We start from the raw sequence: 23,291 nt of genomic DNA, 5'->3' as shown, positions 1-23,291 counted from the left end.
CTGGAGTCACAGATGAGCCATTGCTCTAAGACCTAGCTCCCTGATGGCTTCTAGGGGATGGATTACATAGGGGGGAAACCATCAGTCACTGTGGAGTTAGGGTTGTGGTCTCTGTTGATCGGTCAGAGCTAGGGAAGGGCCAGGTGATCAGGGCGTCTGGTCCTGATGTCAGCCATGGTGTCTCGCGGCCTGTTCTCACGAGGGCGCAGCAGGTGTGATCCTTCTGCTTTTCTGGGTCTGGACCTGAAGCACAGCTGAAAACTAACTGTTATCTCTAGTTTGACTAAAACTCTCTTTCTTGGGTCAGCAGACCTGAGGCCTTGTTTCTAAGATTATTTGATGCTGATTGGAACCTCGTGGTCCTGAGGGCCGTATGATTAAGGAAGTGGACGTGCAAGGGAGAGGGAGGTAGCTGAGCCAGGGCACTGGATGAGGCCCGTTTTAATCAAAAGGAAAGAAAGGAGAAAAGGTCATATCAAAGAAATGAAGTTCCTGTCTGGTCACAGCACCGGGAGGAAGCTCGCACTGACAGTGTGGCGTTCCTGGCTCTTTACATGACCACTGCCTGGCTGCCCTGCCGGCTCTCCCACTCTCCACGGTCCCGGTTTCAGTGGTCCCCAACCTGGGACTCCTGGAGGATGAGACGCATAACTGCTTTGGGCCTCTGAGCCTCACACCACCTTTCCCCTACCTTCACAAGCTACCTTCTCCTCCGACTGTGATCCCTAGCAAGGCTGGGTGTGCCTGTTCTGGGGCCATTATCCCTCTAGATATAGAGGTCGTTCAGAGAAGACCTCTCCCCAGCAAGCCAGCAGCTGTCAGACCCCGTGAGTGTTTATTGAGTGGAAGTCACCCTTCTGTCTTTGACAAACAATGAAATAAAAAGATGTCCTGTAGGACTCTAGCAAAGTTGGCAAAGACTAGGATGAGATCAGTGGAAATAATTCAGGAATAAAAGACACACACACACAACAGCCAAAAAAAAGGTTGAAGCAAACTTTTAGTTCCCTGTCCTGGAGAAAATGTCAACGTACGCCTTACACAGAAGTCACATTAGTAGCACTTCCCCTGGTATCCTCTCTGTGAGTCTCATTGCCTAAAATCTCACACTTGGAGATTTATTTCTAAGGCTCTTAATGTATATTTTATTAAAATAGTAACATTCTCTAGAGAAGGTAACACCTCAGCAATAATAAATTTATCTTATCCTTCCTTGGCTATAAGACAAAGGGAAAGATAGTAAGAGGATACAGGAGGCCCGAAGGGGAAAAGTAATAATAGGAGAAAGTGGTGCTTCAAGAGGACAAAAGAGACAGCTTCGCACTTTTCGCTGCAATTGCCCCCTGACTGTGGTAATACTTTATGTTTGTCTTCCAGCCGATTAGGCATTATTAGCTGCACAATGATGACTCCTTTTTACTGATGATAGAGAAAAAGAAAAAGGATGGAATTTTTAGAGGAAGTTGGTAATAGAATTATTGTAACACATTTTCCAAGGAAAGACTCCATTGAAATCATAAAATAAAAGTTATTTAAAAGGAAGCTTGGTTCTGTTGAAATATGTGTATAGAGTACATGATTAGAGACAGAAGATTTGATAGATGATCTCTAGACTTTCCTGTGATTTTCTGGAAATTAAGTGATGGGTAAATCATGTGAAACAAGCTTATCTTTGCAATGGATCTCCTTGTTATATTGTGGGCCTCGTTGCATGTATGATAATTATCTTGATAGAGTTGATTATGACTGATACTTATGCTAATCAGCTGAACAAACCTATTAGGGAAGAAGAATTGGATATGAAATAAAAGATCACTTATTCACATTTGTCAGTCTGCCCACGAGTCATTTTTTCTTAATGTGCTCTGATTAAGAATGTTCTAAGCCATAGATAAATCATGATGATCTATAATGGCAAAAAGCAGCATATACTTTTTGACCTAAAGTGTACTCCATTCCATCTTAATGGCATTGATTAAGTGTAATGTGAAGGAGAGATACGGCAGGCCACTGATAAACTAAATCACTATAAATAGCTAAATCTCCCCTTTCCCCAAGCTCCCACCCCGCAAAAAATAATGCCAAAAATCAGGACAAGCTTTCATGATGACTTTCAATTGAAAAAGTAATTATTCAGCTTCCACTTCTCCAAAATCCTAACTGGGAGTTGCCTGGGTGGCTCCAGACTAGAATGGCCAGGGTTTCATCTGAATCTCTATGAAGCGGGTGTCCCTGTTTTAGCTGTCGATGAACAGGAGCCCTGGTTCATGGTCAGAGCTCAGGGCCTGAACTTGAATAGAATGAAGTCTGTAGCGAATTCAGTTTGTTGGTCCTTCCTTCAGATTCACAAAGCAAAGTTTAGTTTGCAGCCTCCTTACAAGTGGTTCACTCCTCTATCCGTTTGATTCTTCTGCCTTTTACGGATGTCAGTCAAAACACCAGACAGGATTCTGTGGCTGGTGAATCACATTTGAGAAGCATAGAGTTTGCAATTCCATCTCAGCTTTTCAAAAGAGATATGATTTTTTAAAAAGATTATATATTTGTGAACTCAAAAAAGAATATTGTAGTAGGCCAAAATTCTGCATCTCACCCTATACGGAATTCTTACACCCTCATCAACCTGTAACGGGCCTCATCTCCTTTCTTCAGCCAGCTGTCCAAGCTTAAATAATAGTCTATTGTTGGTTCAAGCTAGACACAGGGAGGTCTGTGTGCTTTCATGCCTACTTTGCCGTGTGGGAGACTTTCTGAAGGAAAGAACCAGAATAGTCAAAAGTGGAAGGTGTGGTTCAGCAGAAATGGCTGTGTACTAATGAGCAGTGTTCATGTTCTAGTTTGAGGCTGCTTCTGTTTTAAGGTTCAGACCACGGTAACTTTTCTCCCAGTCAACTTAGAAGCAAAACCTGTAATACAAGCATTGCCTCCTCAGCTTCCTTGGTGCTGGGTTGCATTAGTGCCCTGGAATCCTTGAGTGTGTGCAGGCGTGTTCTTACCGTGTTTTTACTCGGCCTAAGGCCAGCGGGCACCAGTTCACTACTAATTATAACTCATTCTTATTGCTGTCAATGCAAAGAGCATTTCTTTGAGTTGTGAAGAATTCAGTCTTACAAGAAAGGGTTCCCTGTCGTATTTCAAATGCAGGCTTACAAAAGACACTTCCATTTGCCTCCAATAAAACCTGTTTTGTTTCTCATTTTTGCAACTTGGGTTTTTCTTTATGTTTTCTCTAGGCATTTTGTTCATTCATGACTGACTCTGAAGTTTATTTCCAGAGAGTTGAACACCTACATAGTTTCGCAGTAATCAACAGTTTAGACAACAGCTGTAAAAAACATCAATTGTGATATCCTGCCTATAGTTGCCAAAGTCAGATTAAACTTCTAAAGAGGAATATGGTGGCACAGATTTCTGTGCTGCACAATGTATCATCAAAATATTTTAAGATTGTGTTTATTTCTTTGCTTCAAGGGAACTTCTTTATATAAAACAATTTAACCACCTTTTATTTCTCCTTATCTTTTTTATAAAAAGATTGTGTTTATTTATTTTTAGAGAGAGGGAACGGGAGGGAGAAAGAGAGGGAGAGAAGCACTGCCCCTCTCACACACCCCAGTGGGGGACCGGCCTGCGACCCAGGCGTGTCCCTTGACCAGGAATCGAAACAGCGACCTTTTACTTTGCAAGATGATGCTCAACCAACTGAGCCACGCCAGTGAAGGCAATTTCTCCTTATCTTTTTCACACTTTTCCCATTTCTCTGTAAAAATAAAGAATGGAGGAGGAGGTAGGAAGTCGCTGTGAGCTAAATGATACAGTATTTTTGATAAATTTTGCTTTTAATAGAGCCATGGGGCTTCCCCTTTGTTCTCTCCTCCTAAAGAAGAAAATCAGTATAATAAAGGTGTTTTATTCCTTCTTTTTTATGACTCTATAGAAAATAGTTCTGGGATTATTTTAATGTTAGGATGACACATGATCACCTCCTATATGATGGCATATTGATGTGTCTAAGTGAATTTTAAACCTCCTGCCACCTCCATTCGTTGTTGTCTGGGGCGACTCAGCTTTGATACCATGACCTCGGTCCTTGTCTCTAACTTTGAATCTCAGAGGCGCCCGCCACCTAGCTTCTCACTCCTCTTGCCCCTGTGCATTGTTCCAGGAATCCACTGTGACAGCGTGTGTGCTGAGGGTCGCTGGGGCCCCAACTGCTCCCTGCCCTGCTACTGTAAAAATGGGGCCTCGTGCTCCCCTGACGACGGCATCTGTGAGTGTGCGCCGGGGTTCCGAGGCACCACCTGTCAGCGAAGTAAGTGTTCCTAAGGTGGCAGCGCCCATTTCTCCTTTGGGCACCGTGTGTGTAGAATCACCTCTGTCCCACTTCCCAGTTCATGGTGATGTTCTGTTGCAGTGGGGGGCAGAAGAAAGTGTGATAGGTCACCCTGTCCTTTGCAGAGCTGTCCTTGATAACACACCCCAAGTTTTATTCCTTCCAGCCTTCAGGACTAACCTAACAGATGGTGGCTCTAACCATTTTTCCCCAGCAGTGATTTCATTGCCTCATTGGCATCGTCAACAGGATATGTTTCTTGATCCTGCCTTAAATCTTGCAAATGGTGTTCCAGATATCCAGTGACCTGTAAATATTTTATTCAGAAGTTTTGGCATTGGCCTTATTTCAATTACTAGAAGTCAACATCAGCCAAACCTTGAGGCAAATCATGCATCCTGCTAGTAGTCTTAAAGTTAGTACTATGGGGAAAATAGAATCGCTGAGCTACAAATGGGGGCTCTTGACATTGGTCAATTGAAATTTTAAGTTAGGAAATATGCCATAAGATTTTACTACATCTTCTTGTAAATGTTCTCAAGAAAGGGATATACGACTAACTATAAGATACGTTATTTTAAATTTTGATCACTTTTTAAATTAACAGCTCCATATAGTTGTCCTATATTTAAATCCCAATAATGTCTTGGGAAGAACTTCATTATGTAGCATTTTGCTTATTCACTTTTCAACCACATGCTTGAGGAGGAACCATCTTTTAATTCTGACTGTAAATCTATTTATTGCCAGTAATGACTCAAAGAATAAAGAATCAACACATGGCTTGAGAGAATTCATTTCAGCCTTGTTAGAATGTAGAATGTTATTTCCTTCCTTTATTTGTTTCTTAAATCCTCTAGCTCTAAGCCAAACCTCAAGCTAATTGGGGCCATAAATGGGAAAATAAAGAAAACTAAGTTATTTGCCTGCCTTCAGGCAATTCAGAATTTAGTGGCTTTTTTTTCAATATTAAAGAATACCCTTGTTTCTATGGTGGTCATTATTTTACACTTGGAATCATTTCCGTATCATTAAAAAAGTTTTTTTACCCAAAACTTGAACTACTAGTAGATGCGGAATATGAGAGAAACATATCTGAGGTAAGATTAACTGTCGATTTCCAACCTCTTTTTAGTCTGTTCCCCGGGTTTCTATGGGCATCGCTGCAGCCAGACATGCCCACAGTGTGTGCACAGCAGTGGGCCCTGCCACCACATCACCGGCCTGTGCGACTGCCTGCCTGGCTTCACGGGCGCCCTCTGTAATGAAGGTAAGGCGCAGCTTTGGAGAGAGAGCTGCTGAGGAGCAAGCCCCACGCAGCCTGTCCTCAGGCTTCCCCAAGGACATGTCTGCAGCTCCCAGCTATCGATGCCTCTGCTATGCTGTGTTTGCAGCTTCTGTAAATATGACTTGGAGCTTTGGAAAAGCTGGCTTGTTACTCCAGGAAAACCCCTTTACTCTCAGAGCTGTACTCTTCTTCAGTTTTAGTTGGGAACAGTCCCCCTTGAAAAATCAATATGAGGAAGGATTTTGGCTTCCTGAGTGAAAAGTTATGAAGTCAGATTTCTAGAAACGTGATGATGTCTCCTGCTTGCGATGCCTTAATACGAGTGTTTGGCTTCATGTGTTTGTAAAAATGAGTCCATTGAGGATGAGGGATGCTGTGAAGTGGAGGCAGCTACTAAATGGGCACCTGGGTTGATGACCGTTAGAGTTGTTTTCTGTCCAAGAGTCTTGAGTTCTGTGAGATTAGATGCAGTGATGAGTTACTGACCTGTAACTTATTCACAGTGTGTCCCAGTGGCAGATTTGGGAAAAACTGTGCAGGAATTTGTACCTGTACCAACAATGGAACCTGTAACCCTATTGACAGATCTTGTCAATGTTATCCGGGATGGATCGGCAGTGACTGCTCTCAGCGTAAGTCTCGTTTGAGAATAACTCATCAACCATTTTTATTTGTTTGTTTTCAAAGTCTTTAGGGTTGAAGTATGAGTGGTTACATAATCAAGGAAAATATATGAATAATTATAAGATACATTATTTTAATTTTTAAGTGGCTTTCTTTCCCCAGTAAGAACTCTGAGCAGTGGTCCTATATTTAAATCTAAATAGTGTCTTGAAAAGAACCTAAATAAATAGCATTTTTGCTTATTTACTTTTCAGTACTTCTTCACCTGTAAAATTGGGGTCATGTACTCAGAAAATCTATTCTGAGATTCACTCCAGACCTCAAGTGTCAGATATTATTTTTTCCCTTGCTCCTAGGGGAAAAAAATAGTCACACACTTATGAGAGATGATTTTTTTCACTTTTAAAGATTACTTCAGATGTATTCATTGTCTGTATTGGGCTGTACCCTCTGCTGGGTAACCGTACAGAAATTACAGTGGTCCTCCTTTTAAGCAGCTTTGTTCTTGAAGCATTAGTATAAATTAAAAGGTTTTTATTTTTTGTAAGTTAAATCATTTTACCCCATAACCTTACGTTACTATTTCACAGATGCTTTATCTGAGGTTCTGATAGCCCTTCAATAGGCAGTGACCCCCTCCTAAGATGTAGTTTACTTTTTTCAAATCTAAGATTTTAAACCTCTGTCTTAGATTGAATCTAAGGTAACTGAAGATTTAGTATTCTGCTTTTTCTAATTAAGAAGTTTTACAGGTAAACCAATTATTACATACAACTGGGAGCCTTAACATTTAAAACAAGCCTTGAGTGACAACTCTAGAATAGGCCAAGTGCCAGCTTTCGAGATCAAAGACACGAATTACATGACCTGGGGTCCCTTAACCTCTCTCAAGTCGCATCATTTTTTCTGTCTGATCTCTGCTTAGAAGCCTCTCCTTAGAGAGGCATTTAGTAGCAGCTTCATTGTTCTTGTCCCTCTGAACCTTCGTTATTTTTTTTCATAGTATTTATCACCATTGGTTTTTGGGTTGGCTGGCTGGTTTTCCTTCCTTCCCTACTGAATTATGAGCTTCCAGAGGGTAGGCAGGACTCTCTTGTTCTCTGCTATCGCCCTTGTTCCCCAAACAGCGCTGGGCACAGGGGGCTGGACGTGTGCTTGTTAAAGGACTAAATCTGTAAACTTGCGATGATTTTCGCCTCACTCCACAGTCTGTGAATGAATGCATACGTCAGGGATGATGGTTACTTTTGCAGTCAGCATTGTCACCCAGGTTTAAGTCAGATTTGGAGCATCTTGCCTTCCCAGTCCTGATGCATGCAGCTAACCTCTCACATGCCCGGTGTAGAAGGGGGGATGGGATTTTCCTTGCCAGGTGCTGGCATCAGAACTCTAACCGAGCTCTCCATGCCTGTTGTGGTTTCAGCTTGTCCACCCGCCCACTGGGGCCCAAACTGCATCCACACGTGCAACTGCCACAACGGGGCCTTCTGCAGCGCCTATGACGGGGAATGTAAATGCACTCCTGGCTGGACAGGGCTCTACTGCACTCAGAGTAAGTGGCCAGCCTTCCAGACCCACCAAGAGAACCACACCCCAGGAGGACACGGTCTTACCCTTTGCACACACGAGCGGAGCTCAGCAAGCTTTGCTGGCGTTGGAGGGTTTCATCTACCCATGACCTCTAGACATCTAAGTCTCTCTAAGTGGTTAAGAGCTGCCACGTTCCAGGTTTTCTGTCTCCGTATCATAACAGGCCTCTGAGGTGAATCAGTGCTATCTGTTATGGTGGGCAGTTTGTTTCTCTGCTCTCCTGTAACCAGACCCTATTTATGTGGCCTACCATTTACTCTGACAGCACGGAAGTTAGGATAAGTAACAGTGATTAGAAAGGTAGCAAAGACTCGGTAGACAAGCCTCGCTGCCTGACTTCACGTGTGTTCTTGGAGAAGACTGAGCTCAGTGGTCCTCAGACTTTAGCGAGCTTCAGAATCACCTGATGACACACTTAGCTAGCCCCACTCCCAGACTGTCTGAACCTGTGGGTCTGGGGTAGGGCCTGAGAATTCACATTTCTGACAATTTTCCAGGTGGTGATGCCAGTGTGGGACCATGCTTTAAGAATCACTAGTGTTTTGGTGGGGTTTTTTTCCATTTTATATTCCATTGTGTCCCAACCACTTATTCTTCAATGAGGTTGTTAGCATCATGGGTTGTAATGTGCCAAGTATTCCACAGCTAGCCACCATTGGGGAAGAAAGACTACTCTCCCCCCTCTTGCCTTTAATTGAATAAAAGAGAAAAGGCAGGAAAGCATGTGTTATGATTATCATTAATACTAATATATGATTTTAAATCATAGAAATGAGTGGAGGAGGAAACATGAGTCAGAAATTAGGCAGTTCTTATTAAATACTAATTAGAGAACATAAAGAATAGGCTGAGCAAGTCTTTCAAAATTTTCTAGAAAAAGGTAAAAGCCTTGAGCCATGATTTGAAAGGAAGAATTGGCAAGAAGGAAGGTAGCCCGAAGCAAATTCTGCTGGGATTGTGTGTGTGTGGGTGTGTGAGTGTGTGCACGTATGAACCCTGTTCAAAAACCTGTAAACATGCACGCACTCACACAGGTTTTTGAGCTCTTTAAGGAAAAGTACTTGCATTATTATTTATAATTCCAAATTTAGGACCTGTTTCAGTCAGAGGCACTTCTTAAGTGAAGTATCACAATACAGTGGGAAGAGCAGGGGTCTGGAGCCAGACCTCCCTGCATTTTGGGCCGTTGCCCTGCCATCCTGCCATTTGCTGGCTGTGTCACAGGGCACGCAGGGCACAGTCCCCGCAGGCAGGGTGGGATTACCCACCCCTGCATTTCTGGGCTGCTGTGAAGCTTTGGTGAGAGGATGTACCAGAGAATCCAGCACAAGTTGGTGCTACATAGTTCAGTGGCAATGGTGGTTGTTGCATTGTGGCATCTGTGTCTGCCTCTGTTTCCAAGAGTTGAGCTCTCAAAAATTTAAAAAAAAAAAAAAACCCCCTCCAAGAAACTGGGAAAATAGAAAGCACACATGATACTTGGGAACAGCGATGAACCAGCAGGTATGGAAGATTTCTTCATGCCAAAAGCCCTGAAACTCCCTTGAGGCACAGCTACAGGCCTATGAAAGCCAGCAGGGCTGTGCAGGTCCTCAGCTCAAGGGCCGCTGTGGTCTGGGTCTTGAAAAGTGTGCAGCCGTGGGAAGCCTTATTGCTTGTTTATAAAGATCCCGTGAAGTGCAGGGTTTTTAAAGTTCAGCATGCTACTGGACATCGTTGGTGAAGGAGATCCTATCATTGAAGTTAGTAACAGACAGTGGGCAGGGTGAGTATCAGAACTGGAGACATTCTGTACCAAAAGTAAATGCATATACAGGTCATTTAAATATAAAGTACTCATTTCAGTCCATGGAATTCGAGTCCAGGATTCTAGTAGTTGAAGGAAAGAATGAAAGGAAATGCCACAGACTTCTGCAGGGTTGAGGGTGCCTTGGTAGAAGACACCAGTCTTCCCTCGAGGGTACCAGTAATGGTTAAACTGCCAGGTATAAAACTGTTCTGCCTCCTGCTTATGAATGACAACCTCCTTACAAGAACCCATTCTTGGGACTTCAAAGAAGGCTTTGTGACAAGCTGACATAGGTATTACGGTCTTTATTCACTCTCTAGTGGCTCAAGGTTTTTTAAAACATTGGAAGCAAGAGCCGTGTTTCTGCTCAACCTCTTGACTCTTGCTGTCCTCCCTCCCCATGCAGGATGTCCCCTGGGGTTTTATGGAAAGGACTGTGCGTTGATATGCCAGTGTCAAAACGGAGCTGACTGTGACCACATCTCTGGGCAGTGTACTTGCCGCACAGGGTTCATGGGGAAGCACTGTGAACAGAGTAAGTATGAGAGGATGACATCTCTTGATGGTCTTTTTTTCCCTCCAGAATCACTTTTCCTAGATATCTGAAGACACTAAGGCAGCACTTGCAGCTTTTAACTTGAGCTGATGGCTGGTCACCAACACAGTTGACTTCCCCTTCAAAGGCCTGGCCACCTTCGGATCTTGGCTGGCTGTCCTTTCCCTCAAAATTCTTCTGGGTAACTAACTACTCAGTGCTCTGGGTGGAGGGGGTGTGGCTACAAGACTGAAGACAGAATTCAAGTTTTCCATCTGTTCATCCTGGCTCCCTCTTCCTCTTATTTTTGGAACGTGGATGTTCAGAGCTTTAAAAGAGCCAGTCAAGCTTTCTTCACGGCAAAGGCAGAGCCCAAGTCTCTCACTGAAGGAGGGTGCACTTGGTGGGGCCCAGCTGGGTGTGCAGGAGGCAGGGGCGGGGTGCCTGGGGCCAGCCCCACTGAGGGTGAGCCAACAAGTCCATGGCTACACTTTTAACAACCTCAATTAGGAAGCACTTTTATATTGTTTCTACTAACAACTTCTCATCTGAATCTTAGCAACCTCCTTCAAGAAAATATATCACCTTAAAATTTTGTTCTGAAAATCTCATCCTGGGAAATATGCTCTGTTGGAATTACCCATCTTTGGTTTTCCGTTTCTGCCCCACCAGCTATGCCTCTGTTCACAGGGTTATGGGAACATTTAGTCTTAGACTAAGTATTTCGGATTAGTTTATTGTTCTTTTCCTATGTGACTTTCAGTATTCAGGGGAAGAAATAACTGCTGAGAGCTTATGGGGCTCACTTTCTAATCATAGTGGCAGGAAAAGGAGTAGGAGAGTTCCCGCTCACCCGAGGGCGCACTCTTAGGAAGGAGGAGCAAAGATTACACTGGTGTAGGAGCCGCGTGGCCTAAAGAGATTGATCAGCAGAGCAGGACTTTGTCAATAAAGCATCACTCTCCTACCACCCCATCAGCAACTCAGCGCCGCTGGACAGCCCGATAACATGGGCCAAACCCTAGAATATTTGTGCATATCCTCCTGCTTAGCAATTATAACAAGAGTAACATCCAGAAAGCTGCCTGGAGAGAGAAGGTCCAATGTTAGTTTTGCTCTGCTAGTTCACGTAATCATGAAACAGACAAAGAGTCACAGAGTTACTTGCACACCCCTTTGTATATATAAATATTGTGTGTGCACAAATGTCAAAACATATGCGTACATAATATAAGGGTAGGCAAAAGTAGGTTTACAGGTGTAAGTAGGTGAAACAGTGTATTCTTGTTTTATTATTTATTAATTATTGTATTATTTTCCTTAGGAACAACCGTAAATCTACTTTTGCCCACCCCTCTCTTTGTCTAAAAACCAGAATTATCTCTAAAATGACTTTCACTTGTAACCAGTCTTATTAAGTAAAAGCCTCTTGTGTGCTCCCGTGATTATTCTGAATGACAAATTAAACCGTCCCAGCTCTCATTCGCAAACAGAAACCCTGTGTTGGACAGAGAACTCTGATAGTAATAGCACATTGCCCCCTGCTGCTCACTCTACAAAAACATCACTATTTTGTCATGATTTTTAGATTTAATATGTCTATGCTATTCTTTGAAACTTATGCCCAAACTTAGTAAGACTATATTGTAAAAATCCCAGGATTTCAGTCTCTCAGCCTTCCACCGGTAAATCCAATTTTTGATCCATTCAATGGTAAGTGAAGTTCTTACCTAGAAAATTAACAAAACCCACCACACCCCTCTTCTCCTTCTATCAGCTACTCCGAGCCAGAATGTGCCACTGGGAGGATCTCTGAATCTTTAGTAAGATATACTTGTTCCCAAGGAGGCATCTCCACTGTATACTTTTCAGTGTGGTCCCCTACCATCCCATAGTTTTGTCTGGCAGAGTCATCTCAGGTTGACCTTAGTGACCATTTTTATCAGTCCCATTGGGATGCCGCAGACTCTGTGCACACCCATCCAGGAGGTGGGTACATAGAGGCTGAAAGTATCAAGAGCTGTAACAAGGGACTCCGTCTCCAGCTGTGTGTTGCCTGGCTCATGAGTCCCACTGTGATTCAGGGATACAAGTCTTCCTCAACAGGGGTCCCCTGAGAGAGCTGACCCTCAGACACACAGGGCCATACAGAAAGAGGCTGCCTTACCCCAGATTCCCAGGGCTGAAGAGCTATACTGGACTTTCATTTCCTTCTCAGAGTGCCCTGCAGGAACGTACGGCTATGGCTGTCGCCAGATATGTGACTGTCTGAACAACTCCACCTGTGACCACATCACTGGGACCTGTTACTGCAGTCCTGGATGGAAGGGGGCACGGTGTGATCAAGGTAAGGATACAAGTAAATAACAACTAGCACCTCTTATTCTATGACCACCATCTACCACCCGACATTAAGTGTTTTCACCAGTGTTATCTGATGTACTCCTCACCACAACTCTTCAAGGCACAGCTGGTTATTTATTTAGTTGCTAGGTAGATGCCTTATTGTTGCTTTCCTACAGATGAAAAAACTAAAGCTTCGCTTTGATGTCGCGTTTTCCAAAGTTCATGAACTTTCCACTGTGCCTACAATTGTTTTCAGCCTTACTGAGATATAATTAACCTCTAAAAAGCAGTACATGTGTACAATTATACTATATAAAGATACACGATATATATATATATATGCCTATGTACAACACATATGTATAGTAACACAGAGTATACAATTTGATAAAATCTGACATGAACACATCCATGAAACCATCACTACAATAAAGGTGTTGGCTTCATGGATGTGTTTATCACTCTACTCCCAAAAGTTTCCCTTGTTCCTCCCTGCCACCACTGCAGTACCCTGGGCCACAGGCAATCGTGGATCTACTTTCTGTCACTACAGACTAGCGCAGTGTTTAGAATTTTATATAAATGGAATCATACCGTACACTTTTCTTGTCTGATTTTGTTTACTCAGTGTAATTATTTTAAAATTAAACCATGTTGTGGTATATGTCAGTGGTTCAATTCTTTGTCATTGTTGAGTAGTATTCCATTGCATGGAATATACCATAATTAGTTTACCCATTCACCTATTGATGGACGTTTGGATTGTTTCCAATTTTTAGCTATTACAGATACAGCTGCTATGTACAACAGTGTATCAAGTTTTTATATGCACATATGCTTTCATTTCTCTTGAGTAAATTAATAGGAGTAGAAAGATTGGGTCATATGATGGGTATGTGTTTAGCTTGTTAACAAACGTGTACCCATAGTTTGTAACTAGGATGTATATCATAATCACCTGGAGATACCTCTCCTGTACATTGTCCCACTTGGTCTGTTTCTGGGACAAATGGGGCCTTTGAGAAAGTGCTGTTCATGGTTCTGAAGCATGACCCCCAGAGAGTTCCTACTGCGTGTGGTGCCCTTCAGTAGGTAATAAGTGTAATACACTCATGGGGTGTAAAGGCTTTAGAATTCATATGGTAATATAGGGAAAGCCATCCCGTACTGTAGATTGTGTAGGTACTCATTTCATTTTCTTTCATACAATAACTTTTACATGCTCATGATTTATATTTGACTGTCCGAGGAATAGGATGTTATGTTCCTAATCACATCGTTATTACATATGTGTTGTCATCACGCTGCACTGGCCCTGGTGCTCTATGTTTCAGGCCAGACTGTCTTATAAGAAGGTCTGGCACGTAGAATCATCAAGTTGTAGGGACATTAAGCTGGAAGCACCTTCATGGAGGCCAGTTTCCTCACTTTCGGGTGATAAAACTACAGCCTAAGAACTTAAGGCTGTTCAGAATATCTGGATCAGTTTTTCTTGACTCTTAATCCATACCTTCTGTGTCTTCACTTGAAGAAACAAGAGGAAGAGCTGTGGAAAACTGAATTTTGACCTTTAATGAGTTAGGTTTTAGGGTGATGTTATCAGGTATTATTGGGACAGACCTTTCTGTCATAGAAAATAACTTTATAGAACGGTGTCTTCTGAGGTAAAAACCCATTGAAATCAGCATAAATCCTGAGCTTGGACTAGATTTAAAATGGAGTTATTCTTGCTTGGAAGGAAAATTACTATTAAAAATGCTCAAGACAGACATAAAATTAAGTTAGTTGAGACCTTGAGGAGCTAGCCCTTCATAACTTTAATACTGTATAATAAATAAAGCACAATAAAAATTAGAGGAGGTATTAATCCCAGTTAACTGTCAAAGTGTTTAATCTGAAATATGAGAGAAGTTCCCAAATCCTACTGTTGAATCTTGGGGTTCGGGGACTCCTCTCTCTTTGTGGAGGCCTACCGCAGCCTTCCTCTGGGCACTGAGAAGCCAACGGCATTCAAAAATAAGGAAGGTTTGTTTTTCCTTCCCGCTTTGTTTCTAAATTAACATTTCATGCACTGAAAATATCCAGGTCTTAGCACAGTGGGAGATTTTTATAACTAGAGATCAAACATTTATCCAGTGCATTGTCATCCGGACTGCAGTCTAAAGAGATTTTTCTCCTTGTCTTTAGCTGGTGTTATAATAGTTGGAAATCTTAACAGCTTAAGCAGAACCAGTACGGCCCTTCCTGCTGACTCCTACCAGATCGGGGCCATTGCGGGCATCATCATTCTTGTCCTGGTTGTCCTCTTCCTGCTGGCGCTGTTCATTATTTATAGACACAAGCAGAAGGGAAAGGAGTCGAGCATGCCAGCAGTGACCTACACCCCTGCTCTGCGGGTCATGAATGCAGACTATGCCATTGCAGGTAAGACTGCAGTCACCAGAGGCATTTTACTCCTGGAAAAGTAAGGTTTTCTCTCCTGGTTCTTTGAAACTGAGTGTTTGGCAGTGCTGTCCACTGTTACAGTCAGTGAGACCTGAGAAAATTTTATGTTTGGAAAAGGTATGTTGTTAGAGATGTAGTTTGGATGTCAATGGTGGTAACGTCATGACTGTTGTTTTCTAGGAGGGTTTTTAAATTAGATTCATTCGGCGATTGCTTAGACTAGGAATTTCAACTTGGATGAAGCCCCACCGGGCATCCAGTCCCAAGCTTTTGTCATATGTTGGGGTGGGGGCGCTGAGCGGAAGGGGTGGTTGTAGCTTTACCAAGCTCATGGAGCAGACCAAGGGGAGGACCAGGTCTTCTGTCTCTGGCCTTGGGTTTTTCCCACATTCCTCCCAGCCTGTTTCTGAGCCCACACACATCATTGACTGCACAACCACCAAGTTACATAAGAAACAGTTTTTTGGTTTTAGCAAGAACCAGAGCATTTCTTTAAGAAAATTCTCTAATCTTCCTTTTTGTCACAAGTCCCTATAAAAATAAACTTTTAAGGTACATGGTCAATCATCAGAAGTAACCACTTAAACTGAAGAATTTAGAAACTTCAAATATTTATTAATTTTGGGACAATTACTGAAGGAGTTCAAGGGTGTCACATGTTTGTATGTACAGTGATTGTGGGGAATGCATGAAGTAGCTGTACAGAATATCGTACAAAACGGTGTCAAGAACTCAAGTGTTTAAAAAAAAGGAAAGTTACAGCAGACGTAGCTTCCAAGTGATACATTCCCAGCTTGTACAAGCCCCGGAGCAAAGAGCAGGTAGTTATCTCTGGATGTTTTCACACTTTTTGAGGAGACAGGTAGGAAGTCAGACTCCTGCTGCTTTTAGAAGCTTTGCTGAGCATACCGGCCAGGAGGGGATTCTGCCCAGCTTGTGATGCGGAAACAGTCTAAACATTTGTTCTCATTATCCTGCTTCTTTGTTTTCTCCCCAGGTTTAGGGGAGCCTGCTGTCTTAACCATTTCCTTCTCCTCTTGCAGAAACCCTTCCTCACAGCAATGGCGGAAATGCCAACAGCCACTACTTCACCAACCCCAGCTACCACACACTTACCCAGTGTGCCACATCCCCTCACGTCAACAACAGGGACAGGATGGCCATGGCAAAGGTGAGAGGAAATGGCTCAGGTCATTGCAGTTGGCAGGGGAGGGAGAAAGGAGCAAGCAGTTATGGAGGGCCGCTATTTGCCAGAGGCTGTTCTGGGTATTTTATTATCGCATTTATTCCTCTAAACAATCCTGTAAGTAAGTGTGTATTAAGATCTCAAGCTTAATGACAAAAAACCTGAGTAATGGAGAATTTAAGTCACTTCCAAATATAGCTCCCCAGCTAGTGGGTGAGGCAGCTGCGATGTGAATCAAGGTCTCCCCGTCTCTACAATTTGTACTGTTTCCATCACCTCTTTGGAAAAATGTTTCTAATATTGCATGAGGTTTTAAAATAATGTCTCATATAGCAGAACTGTAGCAGACCCAATCCTGGATGAAATTGCCAAGTTTGTCTTTTCTGACTACCTTTTCTGGCCAGTTCTACTTTTTATAACAACAATATGTATTTATGTAGGCCGAACCACATGAAATCCCTTTTTTGTAGCTCAAAAATGATCAAATAGAAACAATTGCCAAGCATTTCTAATTATTTTACAAAAGAAAGTCATTTAATCTTCATGCCAATCCTATGAATCAAAAATGGTTATCATCCTCATTTTGTAGATGCACAGAGAGGCGGGAGACCCGGGGCTGCCTAGAACCCCACTCTGTTCCTGTGCTTCCGCCAAGCTCACCCCAGGTCCCACCCTCAGTGCGCTGAAATCCCCAACATTGCTCCCTTCCAGTTACACCTGGATTATATTTCCAATCTCCATTGTCTCCATTAATAACTCTGTGCTATTCCAGCTCTCTCTTAGAAGAAAGACAAGCTAATAAAATGAATTCACTTGCAATTAAGTTAATGCAGCTGGATTTTAATTATAGTGCCTCATAGTTAAATAGCACTTCACATTCCCCAGAGACTTTCATATTCATCATTTCATTTGTTCTCATTCACATTCAGGGAGGGAGGCAAAGTAGATAATCTTATCCTCATATTTATAGCTAAGAAAACTGCTAAGAGTCACTTGTGACTCATGCAAGATCATGCAGGGTTTGATGGGAGAGATCTGACCATTTGTTTTTTCAGTTTAAAGTTCCATGTGTGTAAACCCAAATAAGCTCTAATTAGTGCAGAGTAACGACCTGAAATGAAGAAGCGAAAGCAGTGGAGGAAACAGTTGGGGACAAGGGACATCCACTCCTGCTGCCCTCGATGTCCCTTCAGGCCAGAAGCGGTCACCTCTGCCCCTTGGCCCGGCCTCGTTTAAGGACCAGTGGTGATGCATGCCATGGACTGGCTTTCCCCAGATCAGTAACATTGTCCTGTGACACATTGTAGTCTCTTCTTCTTACAGCCTTTGTTGTTTATATTTTTAACAGTCAAAAAATAATCAGCTGTTTGTGAATCTGAAAAACGTGAATCCTGGAAAGCGAGGCCCCGTGGCGGACTGCACGGGAACGCTGCCCGCGGACTGGAAACACGGTGGCTACCTCAACGAGCTGGGTGAGTTCTCCACCCCGTCCTCAGCAAGCACTGCTCTCTCTTAGCTACCTCCCAGAACCACAGGTTTATGTCTGTGCCAGAGTGATCTCTTAAAACATGCATGAAAAAAATGAAATAATAGACTTATACCTAACCCACGTGGGGCTTATTGCTGTCCCAAGTGCCTTATTTATTCAACATTAATTGAGTTTCTCCTACGTGCCAGGAATGATAGAGTGAGATAAGGGTCTCTGCCTGCTTGTAGCTTACATTTTAACTCTCTGTTTTAAGTTACTTAATTCTCCTAAGAGGTAGGTCCTATCATCATCATCTGCACATTACAGTTAAACTGAGTCTTTTAGAGGTTAAGCAACTTGTGCAAAGTCTCAGACCCCGCTGAGTGGTAGACCTGGGAGTTAAACCTAATCAGCTGGGTTCCAGGTTGTGGGCTCCTCTCTGGTCTCCTGCAGTGTGGGCACCCGCGCCTGAGACCCCCTTCCCCTGTTAGGTGAGGACATGGAGATACCAACAGGAATAGATTAAAGGCAATAGTTCTTGAGCGTTTTGGAATTGGAACCCATTCACACACTCTTGAAAGTTACCGAGGACCCCAGAGATCTTCTGTTGATATGGGGTATTGGCATTGATATTTACCATATTAGAAATTAAAATAGAGAACATTTAAAACAGTTACTTATTAATTTATTTATAATAATCATCTCATTTCATGATAATGTTAGATGTATTTTATGAAAAATTACTTCATTTTCCAAAAAATAGCAAGAAGAGTGGCACCCTTTCGCACTTCGGTAAATCTCTTTAACATCTGGCTTACCAAAGGACAGCTAGGTTTGCATTCTGCTTCTGCAGTAAACAGTGGTGACCTCACACTTGGTACAGCTCCTAGGGAACTCCACCATGCACTTGAAAGAGAATGAGAGTGAAAAAGGCAAACAGTGTCATCGTATCATTACGAGAAAAGTTTTGATCACGTTGCCCTCCTACGAAGGGGCTGCGGATCCTGGACCACACATAAAGAACTGCTGTGACACCCCACTGAGTGGGTGGTGCCATTTCCGAGCATGTGCACCTTATTTTCAGGGAGGAGCTTGGTGATATAGTAGTTAATGTGTGTGTGGTACCTTATGGTTCACAAACCCTTTCATGGATACTTGTTTAGTGCTAAGCTTGCCATGAAGCCCAGTTAAATTTGAATTTCAAATAAGCACAGGACATACTTATACTAAAAACTATTTCTGGTTTCTTTGAAATTTAATTTAACTAGCCTTCCTGTGCTTTTACTTGCTAAATCTGGTACCCCTACTGGGTGGGCCCTACCATGAATGTTATTTTATAGAGGGAAAAACTGGGAGGCACAGAAAGCTTAACTCTCCTGTCCAAGATTTCATGGAAGGAATCACAGCTGGGCTTCTGACTGCTCCCCCTCTGATCTTTCTGTGAACACTATATATGTTCGATCACCTGAGCCAGATGTAGGAACCGATCCCTTGGGCTCTGAAATCCCCTCTTACTACAGAAATGCAAATTTTTAAGAAGGAAAATGAGTATAAAGTCTTAATTTTTATCTGCATTCTACACCAATTTTATCAATGGAATGTGTGTTTCTACACACTTAGTAAAATTATTAGGCATGCTTATTCAGCCCTGGCTAGTTGGTGGCTCAGTTGGTTGGGCATCATCCCACAAAACAAAGGGTTGTGGGTTCAATTCCTGGTCAGGGCACATACCTGGGTTGCAGGTTTGGTCCCCAGTTGGGTGCATACAAGAGGCAACCGATCAATGTTTCTCTCATGTCAATGCTTCCCTCCCTTCCTCTCTCTCTTTCAAAAATAAAAGATATACTTATTCACAACATGCTTTCTGGTGAGATTATTTAACATTAAGGAGGTATTTTATTTTAAGTCTAAATGACATTAATAATTTAGTTCAAAGAGGTACCTGAATTGATATTCAGTAAAATACCACAAAGTACTCCTGAGGGAAAAATCCTCTTTTTTCCACCTCCGCCTGCTGTAATTTGTTCTCACTCCAGAACACAGCATCATTGCAGTGGTCACAAATAAGCCTCTGCTCTCTGTCTCTATGAGACTCAAGGGTCATAAAATCCTCATGGGAAATTCTGAATCTCCTTGGTTTGTTCTATTCCAAGAACAGTTCTGCATTTAATGTCCTTTTAAAGTTGTTGCACAGAAAAAGTCTTCTCTTACAAAGAACAGAGGAAAGCACATTGTAGATGATGAAGTGGGTAGGTGTTTTAAATGATGGGAAAGTTGTGGTGATATTGTTGAAAGAGCCCTGAACTTGACATAAAAGCTCTGAGATCAATTCCTGATTCCTTTATATGACACTAGGTCAGGCTCCCTCTCAAGACTGATTTGCTCATTTGTCAAATAGGGATAATGATCATGTTCTGGCTCATTGTAGATTAAACTGAGCATTTGAAAGCACCTGTCCAGGGATTGGGACATATGGGAATTTATGGGGAAATTTACCTGCTCCCTTGTTAAAACAGCACCCTGATTTTCAAAGGCAGTGAAGAGAATCCGGCAGGAGTATTTGGTCTCACAGCCCCACTTCTTGTTCATTAATTTACTACCCATCCCATACTGCTCTCTTTAACCCCTTGGGGAAGGCTCTTTGCAACCTAAAGCCAAGTCACACATTTAAGAAGATGTTGGCACAGTTTGGAAATGGCTAAGGGGATTTGGCAAAGAGTAACGTAGACAGAGTTCCTTAATACGGAGCTCTCAGAGGCCACGGACCCTGCTCGTCTTCACTGGGTCCCGTTACAAAGTTTGGGATTCTTCACGACCACCCTCAGGATCAGCAATTTGCTGGAAAGACTCAGAGAACTCACCAAAAGCTGTTATCCTCATGGTCACAGTTTATCACAACAAAAGTACACCGATTAAAATTGGCCAAGGAAAGAGATACAGGAAGGAGTTGAGGAAAGTTCAAAGCATGAAACTTCCAGTTCTCCTTTCCCAATGCAATCATGGAAAGTGCTGACTTTTTCTGGCAACAGTGTGAGGCAGTACACATAAGGGTTTGCCAACCAGGGAAGCTCACCTCAGCCTTGGTATCTGGAGTTTTTATGGGGGGTTTGTTATGTAGACTTGGTTTACTGCCCATGTGATTGACCTTTAGTCTCCAGCCCATCTAGAGGTTGATCTGATACCAAGTGGCCCAACCTCCTCCCCCATCAATCACTATGTTGGAATATCCAGTATAGCCCTAGGCCCCCAGGTAAACAGAAACACTCTTACTGGGCAGGACATTCCAAGGTCTTAGAGATCTCCTCCCAGAAACCAAGGGCAAAGGCCGGACCTTCCTGTGGTAAGGTAATTCTTCACTACACATCCTTTTGTTCTGCCTTCCTGTGTAACTTGGTGCCTTTCCCACCAGTTGGGAGCTCAGCTAGACTTCAGAACCCAAACCTAAGGAAACGTGCCTGAGAAAGAAAAACATTCCCATTTCTTGTCTCATGAAGATTGATATTAGACCCACCCTCTCCCCCAAGGGATTCTCCCTCTTTCTCCACAAATGTGTGTTCCCAAAAGGGAATCACCATCCGAACTTGAGTTGAACATCATTCTAAGAAACACATACACACTTGATAAGGAGCCATCTTTCCCATTCTCATACTTATTTGAACGTTCATCACAAGTCATTGCTTACTCTGTTTTTAACCTAAGTTCATAACATTCCTTTCAAGGCCTTGGAATGCTTACAGATAGGTGGAAGCTAAGACACAGTCAGAGTTACAGTAATTGAAATGCCATTCATTTCTATGGTGCTTCGGAGTTTACCAAGGCTGTGCTCTTTTTCACAGCCCTTTAAGGCTTGGAAGGCAGATTTTGTTTTCCTCATCTTAAGATAAGAAAAGTGACAGTCAGAGGGTTTATCATCATTCCCAAAGTCAGGTGGCTAACAAGTGATGAAATTTAAGTCCTTCATCTCAGTTCTAGTCCTGAGATGTACTTTCTACTGTGCAACTTGGAATCAACTGTACTGATTCGTCTGTGCCTCAGTTTCTACCCTATATTGATCAGCCTTTCCCCAAGTCACAGTAAATGAGCTGGAGAATGATCAGAATGATATATGTGTATTTTTTAATTCCAAGCACTGGGAATATGTGTGGCATGAGTGATCTGGTGTCAGGGTTTGAAGAGCAGCAACCTAGGTGATCGCCTGCAGTGGGAAGGAAGTGGGTGCCCCCACCATCTTCCTCCCTGACCTTGGAATATTAGATGGGCTTTCTCTTGCTTTCAGTTCTCACTGTGGTTTTTTTTTTTTTTTTCATTTTTTAAAGATTTTTAGAGAGAGAAGAAAGGGGGAGAGAAGAAAGAGGGGAAAAAGAGAGAGAGAGAAGCATCAATGTGTGTTTGCCTCTCATGCACCCCCTACTGGGGACCTGGCCTGAAACCCAGGCATGTGCCCTCACTGGGAATCGGGCCCTGTGGTTCATAAGCTGACACTCAATCCACTGAGCCACACCAGCCAGGGCTCACTGGGTATTGTTGTTCTTCCTTTAACACAGGTGCTTTTGGACTGGACAGAAGTTATATGGGGAAATCCTTGAAAGGTATGGTGTGAATTTGAAGAAGAAATACATTGATCAAAATCACAATTTAAAAATATATCTCAGAGACTGAAATAATTTGCTAAATGAACAAGAGTAGCAATGTAGAAAAAATATATAGAATTGGTAGTATGGTTATTCCAACAAACACATAAACACATTTGACTGACATTGAGACAGTGGCCATAGGTGGATCTAGTTAGAGCATAAGTCTTTATGAAACAAAGGTTTCTGTTTGCTGGGGAACACTCCTATTTCCTTCAAAAGAAATACAGCTGATGAGAGAAAAAAAGAAATAGTAGGGAAAATAGGAAGAGATCAGCATGGTTACATGGTTACACGGTTACAGGAAGAGTTTGAGTAATACTTCAGGTGCCCAGGATGGAGGTTTTACAAGAAACCCTCACAGCACAGATGCTTTCCTCACCATGACAACAGAACCTTCCTGGGCTCCTGGGCCCATCAGTAGATGGCTTCTTGATTGAAGCCTTTGAAAATTTGGAGACTATTATTAAAATAGAATGGAATTAATTTTATTTGAGTGTGATAATCAAAATGAAATCAAATCCATGATTTCTATATTGGTTCTCACCTTAGACAAGAGCTAAAATTACTGTTTTTTAAATATATTTTATAGTAATTTTATAGCAAATTAGCTCCAAAATAAGTGAAAAACATTTGGTATTATTTTCAGTGTATGTAGTTTAGAAAACTAGCTACAAAGAAAAACTGCCCAAGTAATTATCACCAAGAAAATAAATAACATTGCTCAGTACACCTGAAACTAATACAAAATAATATTGACTGTACACTGCAATTGCAAAATAAAATTTAAAAAAAAGTTTCTGAAATAGCACTTCATTTTTTCTACCATCTCTCTTGACAGAGCTGGGAAAGAATTCTGAGTATAATTCAAGTAACTGCTCCCTAAGCAGTTCTGAAAACCCATATGCCACTATCAAAGACCCACCTGTACTTATCCCCAAAAACTCAGAATGCGGCTACGTGGAGATGAAGTCACCAGCACGGCGAGATTCCCCATATGCAGAGATCAATAACTCAAGTTCAGCCAACAAGAATGTCTATGAAGTTGGTAAGTTC

General features: G+C 42.4%; 1 protein-coding gene across 1 annotated transcript in view; it reads left to right on the top strand.

Moving 5' to 3' along the window:
* MEGF10 (multiple EGF like domains 10) overlaps positions 1–23,291 on the top strand; it is a 166,181-nt gene that overhangs the window by 140,286 nt on the left and 2,604 nt on the right. The window contains exons 14-24 of the mRNA XM_054589877.1: positions 4,166–4,312; positions 5,469–5,603; positions 6,125–6,253; positions 7,669–7,797; positions 10,031–10,159; positions 12,378–12,506; positions 14,693–14,929; positions 15,994–16,121; positions 17,485–17,608; positions 22,149–22,193; positions 23,077–23,283. Of these exons, the coding sequence (XP_054445852.1) occupies positions 4,166–4,312; positions 5,469–5,603; positions 6,125–6,253; positions 7,669–7,797; positions 10,031–10,159; positions 12,378–12,506; positions 14,693–14,929; positions 15,994–16,121; positions 17,485–17,608; positions 22,149–22,193; positions 23,077–23,283 (1,539 nt within the window). The remainder of the gene's footprint in view (positions 1–4,165; positions 4,313–5,468; positions 5,604–6,124; positions 6,254–7,668; positions 7,798–10,030; positions 10,160–12,377; positions 12,507–14,692; positions 14,930–15,993; positions 16,122–17,484; positions 17,609–22,148; positions 22,194–23,076; positions 23,284–23,291) is intronic.

Source organism: Pteronotus mesoamericanus, unplaced genomic scaffold (genome assembly GCF_021234165.1).
Source record: "Pteronotus mesoamericanus isolate MK-2021 breed Mesoamerican mustached bat unplaced genomic scaffold, CSHL_Meso_final scaffold_167, whole genome shotgun sequence".
Classification (NCBI taxonomy): domain Eukaryota; kingdom Metazoa; phylum Chordata; class Mammalia; order Chiroptera; family Mormoopidae; genus Pteronotus; species Pteronotus mesoamericanus.
This window is presented reverse-complemented; position numbering and strand designations above follow the sequence as displayed.